This window comes from Phacochoerus africanus, chromosome 15 (genome assembly GCF_016906955.1).
Source record: "Phacochoerus africanus isolate WHEZ1 chromosome 15, ROS_Pafr_v1, whole genome shotgun sequence".
Taxonomy (NCBI): domain Eukaryota; kingdom Metazoa; phylum Chordata; class Mammalia; order Artiodactyla; family Suidae; genus Phacochoerus; species Phacochoerus africanus.
Window position 1 is genome coordinate 89252372 of NC_062558.1, and position 11692 is coordinate 89264063.

The 11692-nt window shown below is 49.0% G+C and overlaps 1 protein-coding gene across 1 annotated transcript; it reads right to left on the minus strand.

The window, feature by feature from the left end:
* Nucleotides 1-2436: 2436 nt before the first annotated feature.
* GDF2 (growth differentiation factor 2) lies at nt 2437-6835 on the minus strand. The gene is made up of 2 exons (XM_047762512.1): nt 6425-6835; nt 2437-3598 (listed from the first exon to the last, which is right to left on the minus strand). The coding sequence occupies exons 1-2, from the start codon at nt 6771-6773 to the stop codon at nt 2655-2657; spliced, it is 1293 nt and encodes a 430-aa protein (XP_047618468.1). The 5' UTR covers nt 6774-6835; the 3' UTR covers nt 2437-2654.
* Nucleotides 6836-11692: the final 4857 nt, after the last annotated feature.

Sequence of the window (11692 nt, forward strand, 5' to 3'; positions counted from 1 at the left end):
TCTTCTGGCAGAGGGCTAATTGGCTGCCTGAGTGTCCAGAGGATGGCGCTGTTGGATTTTGTTCTCTGGCTGGAGCTGAGCAAGCTTTAGGTCTGGTGGAATGAACCCAGTGAAATAGAAACCAGAAGGTATTTCTTAGGCTCTCGTTTAAAGTCCCATACTAGCAAATCCATCCAAATTAGGTTGAGTCCTGAGCCGCAACCCACATTGGCCCTCTAGGGAGTAACTGGGGCTGGAGGGCTTTCGGATTTGTCCCCAAGGTACTTGGTGCCACAGGAGCTCAAGGTAAGAAGTCAGTAGGTCCCCACACCCAGCCAGCGGCCACCATGAGACAAAAGCATTTTTGTGCCCTTTAGAGGGAAGAAAATCAGAATTGGAACAGCAAGAGAGGGGCCAGAGGGAGTGACACCAGAGCTGGGTCTTCAGAAGGTAGACTTAGGCGGTGGAGCTGAGAGAGGGATGGCCATGGCATGGCCTTGAGGGTATCTGGATGGAGCTGGGCACCTGAGCAGGGACATAGAGGAAACAGAAGCTGGAAGAGTTGTGCAGGCCCCAGGAAACAGGGCAGATAGGACTTACAGCTAGATGTGTCTCTTAGCCAGAGCCTGGTGTCCTTCCCTGATGCGTGGGGGCACCAAGGAGAGCATGGGGCTGACATCCACTTGCAAGGCCTCAGCCACTTGCAAACATCCATGCTCACAGCCATGCCCACATACCCACACACACGCTCTTACGCAGACGTGTCCATTCACACTGACCTACAGAGACACTGCTCACACCTCTCCGTGGCAGCTGGTCTTCATGTCCCTCCTCACCACCTCTCCCCAGGGAAAGAAGGGCCTGAAGGAAGAAGTGGGCAGAGTGTGGGGTTAGGGGACCAGACCATCTCACACTCAAGAAAGGCCACAGATTAGACATTTGACTTTATTTCCAAGAGAAACTTTGGTGCAGGCACAGAAATACACCACCAGGACTAAAAGATGTCTGTTATCCATCTTGATGATTGAGCAACATTGTCGTACCAGGAATTAGTATTTTCTGTTACTCCAGTAATTAAACAATAATGTTTTATTGTATTTTTGTGTTAAAGCTGTTCATTGGTTCCATGTAAACATTTAACACAAATCATTTAAAAAGAAAAATATTCTGGAAGCCCCAACCAATGGGAATGGTCCAGGTCTCTCCAGGCCTCCTATAGGTTCTGCTCTGGCTAGTGGTCAGAAGGACCATGAGTGGAATCTTCACTACTTCCAGACTCTTCCTACTCTGCCCCATCCCATGTGTGATCTCGAGAGTCAGAGGTCCTTTCCAGGGGTCAGTGCGGGCTGAGTCTGGTCCCAAGGCCCAAGCGCAGGGCAGGTGTGGAATGCACATTAGTCAGGAAAGCGGGTAAGTGCCAACTGTGGTCAATAAGGACCTGACTTCTTCAGTGGCTGGGAGCCCTATTCAGGAAAGCTGGATGTCATCCCCTGAGCACATGTCACTAAGGAGTAAAAATAGGGACATTGCAAATACCAAAGCAAGAGCACATTTATTCCAACAAATTCAAATCCAGGTCTTGTGGCCTGTGGAGTCTCTGTGGTGGGGGGAAGCCCATAGATGTGCTATGCTGATGAGCTGGTTATGCTAAGTAACTGCAGAGACGACGGCTGCCCCCTCCCAAACCATCTTCTAATTGGATTCCACAGCAGTGAGTGACCCTGTATGAACGGCTGGCCACACGAGCTCTGTGCCAGCAGGTCAAAGTACTTCTGGCCACAGCTCACGCTGCAGCCTGAGAGCCCCTGTCCTGCACTCTCTCCATCCTGTAATGTGTTTGGGGGTAGTTTTCAGTGATTCAGGGGTCATCTTAAAAAGCACTTGGACACTGAATCAGCACAGATGCGGAGCAGTCAGAACCTGTCCTGGATGTGACAAGCAGTTCAGTCATACTGGTGGATCCTGGGCCGGGCTCAGTCCAGTCTGTCCCACACTCCCCATCTCCCAATGTCTGCCTTCACAAGGTGACCTTTTAAGGTGCAGTGGGGCACTTGGGGAGGTCCTGGGCTTTGGTGATCAACAGACCTATGGAGACTCGTGGGTTCGAATCATGCCATTGACTGTTGCTACTTGAACTGCCTGAGTTTTCAGCTTCACGTGTGAAGTGGGAGTCAGAATATCCACCTCACAGCTTGTGGGAATAACATGCAGTGGTTGTGAAGCACACAGCCCATTCCTGTCCCCTTCCCTTCCTGAGGTTAATGGAAGGGATCCCATCCCTCTCGCTTCCTTTAATTTCCAATAGTCTCTGAACATCTACCGTCTATACTCCTCCACCTCATTTCTGCTTAGTTTTCAGCTGACTCTACATTACCTTTTCTCTTGTCCCCTTTTCTTTATCTCCCCTTCCACCCCAATAACCCTTCCAGGCTTTTCTCTTCTTCCCAAACCCCCACTGCCCACTACCATCCCCTCCCCTGCAGTTCCACCCAGTGGTGTGTGTATGGGGTGGGCCATTGAGAGGGTGAGCAGGCCTTTACCTCGAGGACCTGGTGGCTCTCCTTCCTTCTCAAGGCTGGCATGCAGGGGGGCTTAGTCCCCGTCATGCCCAGGGAGACACAGGACTTCTCCTTAGGACCCCCCTCTGCCCTGCCTCCCCCACCCCCGGGCTGGCACTACCTGCACCCACACTCTGCCACGCTCATTCCTTCATAGTGGTACTTGAGTGTGGGAACCCCCATGTCATCCTTGTAGAGAATGGAAATGGGACTCAGTTTGGTGGGCACACAGCAGGCCTTGCCCACCTTCATGGGAAACTTGAGATGCACCAGGGTCTGCACAATGGCGTGTTTTGTGGGGGTCACATCATCAGCCAGGGGGAAGAAGCAGCCACCTTTACATTCATAGGCGTCGTACTCCTTGGGCGCGATGATCCAGCTGTCCCAGCCGATGTCCTCGAAGTTCACCCGCAGCGAGGTCTTCTGACAGTGGTTGTTGGCCCCAGCGCTCCTCTTCCGTCTGGCCAGAGATGACCCCATGGCCACGTGGCCTTCCATGCCCTCCTCCTCCCCATCCTTATCCTCACCTGCCTCCAACAGGCTGTTCCTAGACAGCTTCTTGAGCACACTTTCCTGCTCATGGCTGATCATCTCCCTGAGCTCTAGCGTGGTCTCCTTGGTTCCGTTGCTACGGTCATTGGAGAAGACGACAAAGAAGGGCAGGTTTTTGGAGCCTGGGGGGACACTGATATCTAGCTTGTCGCAGCCTTTCCTGTGACTCTCGACTGTCACTTCCAGTTTATTTTTGCTCTTGGTGGAGTCAGCCCGGGCCCACCGCTTCACAGCACTGGACACCTCAAAGGTCTCCCAGCCCTCATCCCGGATGTCCTGGGACACCAAGAAGGTCTTGGTTCCCTCAGAAGCATCCCAGGCTCCGTCCAGAACATCATAGATGATCATGTTTCCTTTCAGCTCATGGGAGGCATCCATGTGACTTTGACAAGAGAGGTAGAGACGGAGCTCAGCCCTGGTGATCTGCTCATGCCTGGGAACAGAGATATTGAAGAGCAAGATGTGTTTCTGGAAAGGGAAGTCTTCTGTGGCTGCGACAGAGACAGCATCTGAAATGCAAATACACAGTCATGGGCATCTGCTGGGAGGGTCTCATTTCATGACACCAAAGCTGAGGCTCATGGTTTAGATGAAAGGGCATCTGAGATGACATTGTCTGTCTCTAACAAATCTCCATTTGGTTTCCCTAAACCCTAAATGTAGAAGGGTATTTAAAAAGGTATATTGAGCATCTTTCAAAGATAAACACAGGCAAGAGATGCTTTGCATTGATGTTGACAGGTATAGCTGTTTATTGAGCACCTACTGTGTACCTAGCATTACATACTATATTTCCCTTTTCTCTTCACATTAACCCTGGGAGGATCTTATTATTATTCCACTTTTACAGATACAGACACTGGGATTCAGAGTGTTTAACTGTAATTGCGTACATCCTGGAAAGATTCTCACTTTACAAAACAGCAAAGTTCACTGTCAGTCTCAGAGTGCAGATTCTGAGGGTATAATTTTAAAGGAGAGATCCTGGGAGAGGACAGTGAAATTCCAGCCTAAGACGATGTTAAAACTCTCAGCATCTAAGTGGTATAAAAATCACCCAGAATTGTAACTTCTGAGCAAATGAAGGTAGGTGATTATTTATTTATTTATTTATTTATTTATTTTTGTCTTTTTAAGGCTGCACCTGTGGCATATGGAGGTTCGCAGGCTAGGGGTCAAATCAGAGCTACAGCTGCCCTCCTACGCCACAGCCACAGCAAAGCTGGATTCAAGCCGCATCTTCGACCTACAGCAAAGCTCATGGTAACGCTGGATCCTTAACGCACCGAGCAAGGCCAGGGATCGAACCTCATGGATCCTAGTCAGGTTTGTTACCCCTGAGCCATGACGGGAACTCCGATTTTTTTTAATGTTTGAGGTAAAAAAAATATTAACCTCAATGGCTTAGTCACATTTGGCTCAAAGGGGGCTTGCCTTTTAGCTACACAACTGTCTCACTTTCCCACTCCCCAGGCTGCTGCATGGCCACCAGCACATTTATTATACCATGGTTCGGTCACAAAGAGAGAAGTGTTGTGTTTTTTGAGCTCCTACTATGTGCCAACGTGAAGGAAGACTGGGTGCTGTTGTGAACCTGGCCGTGCCTGACAGACTGAGTGCCAATCTTGACTCTCCCGAGTTCCTCTGGGCCTGTTTCCTCATCTGGAAAATAGGGCTCATCTGTCCAGCCTCCCAGGGTCGGTGTGAGGCTTTGACAAGAAGGTACATGGGACTTGCCCTACGCTGTCTCTGGCTCACAGCAGATACTCAATCAATATTTCTGTGTCCTTCTTGCCTATGTATGCACCCTAGCACATGCCTTTCATATATCTCTGTGTCCCCTGACCCAGCGCGGACATGCCATCCTAGTTCCTGTGGTGGGTGGCGAAGCACTATAGCATATGTGAGTAGTGAGTGCAGTCTATGAGCAGTGTCTTAAGGACCCGCTATGAACATGGCCATGGGAGCGCATCAGACATCTAGAAAACAAGGGCCTCCCTGCCTGAACTGCACTCAGGCTGTCTGTGAAGGGAAGCATAACTGGCCTCCATAGGAGTGCTGGCCACAGGCAGAGCTGGGATCAGATCAGAGCACTTGTTTCTGGGACAATGACAATGCTGGGGGCGGGGTGTGGGTGGGAAGTCACTGATATAGCTCCAACACTGCACTCCTAGACTATGGGATTTGGTGATTTGGTGATTTGGTCCAGCCAAGAGAGCCCAGCCTTCCCCTAAAGCAGAGGTTACAGACATGCACCAGTGAAACATTAGCAGCATCTGGATGACCTGAGACTACATTAAAAAAATATTAAGCCAGCGTTTAAAAATCAAGCAAGTTCATATAAAATCCAGGGACATCAGAAAATATAGCAGAAATTGGCACAACATTATAAATCAACTACACTTTAATTTAAAAAAAAAGGAAATTAAAAAAAGAAAATACAGTCTTGCTGGGCACGTGGCATGACCACAGCATCCTTTAAATAAGGCATACATCTGTTAGGAGTCTGCAGGTCCCAAGCCCAGGAGAGAAGAGGCCCCAAGTGCTTGGCTGGTTAGAGAGAGGCTGCAGCTGCAGAAAAAGGCTGAGCTGGGCAGCCTTAACTAATGTTAGTTAAGCGGTCAGCTGCTTAACTAACATGTGAACTGGGCAAGTTCCCTCAGGGTCTGCAAGCCTTGACTCCCCTGCTCACAAGATCTTGTCACCTACGTTGTGCAAATAAATTAGTAGACTTAAGTCCTAAGTTGACATTTATTATCTTCTAGTCTGCCTAAGTCAGGATAATTATTTAATGTTTGGAAAATAAGTTGTCCTCCAATGTTTCTCTCTTGAAGGAATTAATCTGAATTTTAAACACCTTTTGATGAGAGAGAAGCAGACATTCTTTCGGTGTTCAAAAATATACCAGTTGGTTGGATGGTAAATAAGCTGTCTAAGCAGGAAGGGGACAGTATGGCAAAGAGGAGGTAGGAGAAGGGATGGAAGAAAGGGAGCTGACATTTCCTCAGCACCTCTGGTGTTAAATGTGGCTTTGGGCCCAGGGAGGGAGAATTGTCTAGAGCAGAGCTGTCCAGTAGAAATGTCTGCAGTAAGGGAACTGTTCTATAATTGCCACTGTCCTATAGGGCAGCAATTAGCCATGCATGGTTGCTGGGCACTTGCATTCAAGCTAGTGAAACCAAAGAACTAAATTATTAATTTTATTTCCTTTAAATTAACATAAATGGAAACATCAAGAGTCCCATGTTTCCACTGGCCGCCATATTGGGCAGCAGCATCCATGGACCACTGAGCCCCCCGCCCCCACACCAGGCTCCCGGATGGGCTGACTCTACCTTCTACGCTGAAGCTGCGCACGATGTTGGACGCGGGGGTGGACGTCTTGTCAGTGGTGTATCTGTTGTACAGGTCAATCATGTACTGCGGTGGCTCAGCTCGGGTTTTGTCCTGGGAGGGGACCCCGCTCAGGTTGAGACTGCGCAAGAAATCCACCTTCATGTTTTCCAGGAACATCCTCAGGTCGAAGGTGCCCCGTTCCTGCTCACCTCCGGCCCCTCCTAGCAGGCGGTGGGCATCTCCCCCAGCCGAGGCCCTCACCCGGCTGTCCAGTGGCTTCCCCTGCGTGGAGCAGACCAGCAGGGAGAGCGCCACAGGCAGGGCCACCCAGAGCACCCCGCGACACATCTTGGGGTGCTCTCTCCCTGCTTCAGAGACTGCGGCAGCTGCGGTGTGTTAGCGGGTGCGGGGAGGAGCCCGGAAGGAGCCGGCACGCATTGTCCTGCCCACAAGCTCTCCACCGCGCACCCCACGCGCCCAGGCCCATTCACAGGCTCTCACCCACCCGCCGTCCCCGGAGTGCCCTCCACTTGTTCTTATCTGGCCCTCGATGCTGTGTTCAGGCCTCTTATCTGAGGGAGCGCTGCGTTAATGAAGGCTCTATAAACATCTGACAAACACACAAGACTTGTGGGAAGGACAAGGCCTGCTGCAAAGAGTCTGAATTTCTCTGTGGGGTTATCGCCCCCTAATTAGGATCCTTTCTCATTTCCTTGCCAGCTCTGTTCAGAGGCATCTTGAGACTGGGTGACATATGTTCCATCTCCTGGGCCAGGGGAACAAAGAATCCAGGAAACAAACAAGACCCAAAAGTCCTCCAAATATAGAAAAAAACAGCACAAAACTCCCAGAAGACCCCTGCTAACCACTGGGACCTAGGGTGAGCGGTGGGGTGGGAACCTTATGTCAGAGTTAGTAAGAAGCCTACTTCCTGTGCAACTGCAATAAGCACTTGTGGCTCAAGTACCTTGTGTCTTGGTTTCTCGTCTGTCCAGTGAGCTCATGGGTGAATGTGGCACATAGAAGTCAGTGAGGTGATGGAGACTTTGGGTCAGACCAGATTCGGGTTCAAATCCCAGGTCCCTCACTTACTCCCCACAAGGGTGTCCTGGAGCAAGTCATTTCACCTCCCCAAGTCTCTGGTTCGGGAGAGAATTGTAAGGATTTAAGGTGATTTGTGCTAACGGTCGTGGTAGTCACCGTAAGCCCGTCAGTTGGGTGGCTGCATTCTGGCTGCCACTTCTCCACCTTGGGTCTGACTGAGCGAGGAGCTAGGGAGGCAGCCCTGTAGAGATCCTGGCCTGGTCTCTACAAACACCACTTACACGGTGAGACCTGCTGGCCCTGGGATCCCAGAGGAGCTCTGTCACTGGTCTCAGATGGGGCTGATCTTTGCTCATACTCATGTCAGCTGGGTGGCTGCATGAGCCACACTTGTCAGTCAGGAGAACCGTGCTGTCTGAGACAAAGGACAGGGAGGGGGGAGCTCTGAGGCCAGGACATGTCCAGGAGACGTCCCCTTGGCCTAAGGAAGCCAACAAGCTGTGGCGCAGTCTGGGCCTGCGAGGTTCCGGGGTCTGCGACATTTTAGCACAGTGTGCCCACATTCGGACTCTGTCCATTTCCATCACTTGTGGCTTGATCACAACAAAGGATGAGCAGAAAAATATTCTGGGGGTCAACTTTGAGGAGTATTTAAAGACAAAGTTTTCCCAAGCTGGTGGGGCTTCTAGGAAGGGGTTACAGTGAGTGGAGAAGGTTCAGGAAGATGAACAAGGGGCCAGCGCAGGCAAGATCAGAGATCCCAGCGTGCACCATCCCTACTGGGGGTGGGCTGAATCCAGGACGGCCCAGTGGCCGGGTCTGGACAGAACTTGCTGTCCCTATCCCCTGGGACACTGCCAAGGAGGCTGGATGGGAAGGGTGCAGCTCCAGAAGTACTGCTTGCCAAGGGGGGCAGGAAGCATGCTAGGCTTTGAGCCAGCTCTGGGCAACAACTCCCTGAGGCGGGGAAAAGATGAACCCACAGCCCAGGAAGTGGAGCTGCAACTTCACAGCAGGGATCAAGCCTGGAGGATCTGGGGAGCTGGGCTGGCATTCCCCACAGGGCTCCAGTCTCTGCGGGCAGCCCAGAAGCCTGTCACATTCAAGAGGTGGAGCCAAGGGAGAAAGGGAGCTGGCCTGAATGTGTTCTCAAAGCTGGAGGAGCTGTTATGTTTTCTTAAAAACATGACAGATTTTTTTTAACCGATTATAACAGTAATATAGTACAGATAATTTGGGAACTGCAACACATTAGAAAGGAGGAGATAAAGATAACCTGCGATCTCACCATCCAGTAGGGACACAGTTAACATCTTGAGATATATGCAGCTCCACAATCCCCTTTGTTGTTCATAGGGTTTACAGAAGGTTTATAGGAGATAACATTTCTTTATCCTTGGAGATCTAAAAGTATATTTACTTTGCCTTCAAAAAATAAAAGAGAAGAGTTTTTGGTTTTTTGTTTTTTCTTGTGGCAGAGTTTTAAGATTCAAGAGTGCTTTGAGTTTCAGAAAGCTCCAGATTTGAGAAATGGTATGGAGTATATACTGTAATATCCTCAGTGGAGTTCAAGACAACATCCTATAACCAAACACATTAATATTTCTCTAGGGAAACAAATAAAAACACAAATATCCACTTAGGTCCGGTTTTGCCCTGAAAGGAATTGAAAGAGACTTCAGGTTTTCTAATAGTTTCAGATTTGGGGATTTCATATAACAGGACTGCAGACCTGTTTATATATGGGGTCACCACACTGGGCCATGGAGGCTGCATGTGAACCCTGTCTGGAGGTCCTGGTCACATAGACTGGGTGAGGATGGTACCGCCAGAATTTTGCAGTGTGGCTCTGTATTTCTGGAATGATCTGCCCCATAAACTCAAGAGTATCAATATGTCCACATCTCCTTTCTTTTACTTAAGTCATTGCATGAGCCCTCCTGATTCCTATTATTGAAAAGTCTGGTCTTCTCTCAGAGCATCCCTTTCCTGAACTGTCCAAGGGTGCTGTAGTGATGGTATAAGTTCAACTTCTTACTGCTGGAAGGGAGGCATGGGCTAGGGGTCCTGGCAGGTTCTACCTGCTGTTGCTTCTCAGTGACATCCAGTCTTGATGTTGGGTGCATCCCACACATCTTAAAGCTACTGGTGCACAGAAGCTGGGATGCCCTGGCTGGTCCAGGTATCTGCCAAGGTTCCCATGATGTCTGCCTTTGGGCCCCAAGGTAACAGCTTTCTTAGACATACTAAGCTTGCACTTTCTCTGGAAGGCACTCCCCTGTGGCAGGTGACTGGGTTGAGGGGCCAGCCATGGTCACTCTGATCCCATCTTGCTGTTTCCCACAAATGTCTAGGTTCTTATGGGAAGCCTGAGTTACCAGCCTAGGCTCCCACCTTTCTCTAGTTGATTTAGAGACCTCATTACCTTTCGGAACAAATGGGCCTTAGTCCATCTAAGCAGATCCCCTTAACTCTGGTCTCAGGGAACAAGGTTTGAGTCTTGTTTGGTCTTTTCCAGAATATGTGGGATCCTCATGCAAAAGGACTGCCTCTCTCTCCTGCCACCAGCTTTCTATTGCTGGGCCCCCAGGGATGGGATTTTTTTTTCTTTCTCTTTTTAGGGCTGCACCTGGAGCATATGGAAGTTCCCAGGCTAGGGATTGAATCAGAGCTGCAGCTGCTAGCCTACGCCACAGCCACAGCAATGTCAGAACTGAGCCATGTCTGCGATCTATGCCACAGCTCATGGTGACACCAGATCCTTAACCCACTGAGTGAGGCCAGGGATTGAATCTGTACCCTCATAGATACTAGTCAGTTTCATTACTGCTGAGCCACAATGGGAGCTCCCATGGCTGTTTTAATTGAGCCAAAAAAGATCTTATTTACTGATCTTATCTCCCTCTTTTCTCCCCCCAAGTAGTGTACCATATGATTAAGCAATTCCACTTCTCTGTATATATCTATAAGAATTAAAACCAAGGTCTTATAAAGATATTTGTATACCCACGTTTATAGCGGCACTACTCACAATAGCCAAAGGATAGAAGCAACCCTGGTGTTTACTGATCAATAAATGAATAAACAAAATGTAGTATATCCATGCAATGGAACATTACTTAACTTTGAAAAGGGAAGAGATTCTGGAGTTTCCACTGTGCTGCAGTGGGTTAAGTATCCCACTGCAGTGGCTTGGATCGCTATGGAAGCAGGGGTTCAATCCCTGGCCTGGCTCATTGGGTTAAAGGATTCAGCATTGCCACTTTAATTTGCATAGTTTACAGCTGAGGCTTGGATTCAATCCCTGGCCCAGGGAACTTCCATTTGCTGTGGGTGCGGCCATAAAAAAATAAATAAATAAAAGGAATGGAATGCTGACACAGGCCACAACATGGATTATCCTTGAAGTTATGCTAAATGAAGTCACAAAAGGAGAAATATTGTATGATTACACTTATCTGAGGTATTTAGGGTAGTTGGAATGCTTAGATACAGAATGTAGTGTGGTGATTGCCAGGGGCTGGGGAGAGGGGGGAATGGAGAGTTATTGATTAATGCATACAGTGACAGGTCCAGTTTTGTAAGACGAAAAGTGTTCTGGAGATGGATGGATGGATGTCATTACATAACAATATGAATGTACTGAATGCCACTGTTCTATACACCAGAAAATGGTGAATGTTAAGTGTATTTTACCGCAATTTAAACAAAATTAAAAAGTGTATCATTTAGAACTCCTTCTGTTGCAGGTTTCAGAAAAGTAGAATCCAAACAAGCTTAAGCAAAATGGATTATAGCTAACCCATAGAAGAAGAAGAGCTCAGCAAAGGTTGGGCTTTAGCACAGCCAGGTCCAGAGTCCAGGCAAGGTTGTAGCAATGTTTTCTTTGCTCTCAGAGCTACCTTCCACTTTGTGGTCTTCATGCTCCATCTCTGTGTCTTGGCAAGGTGGCTGCAGCAAGACTCCACTCAAATCACATCTGTCAGGGGAGGAGCAAAAGCCTTTTTTTCCCAGGAAGTCCCATTTATTCCTATAATGTCTCCTTGATCTTGATTGGGTTATCACCCCAGGCCCCAGCCAATCACTGCACCAGGGGAATTCAATGCCCTGATTGGCTTAGGTGGAGGTGATGTCACTGGCAGCACAGAATGAGAGTCAGAATGGGATGATCCCCCAGAGGGGTCTATATCTGGTAACCAAAAAGCAATGCCACTAAAGGATTA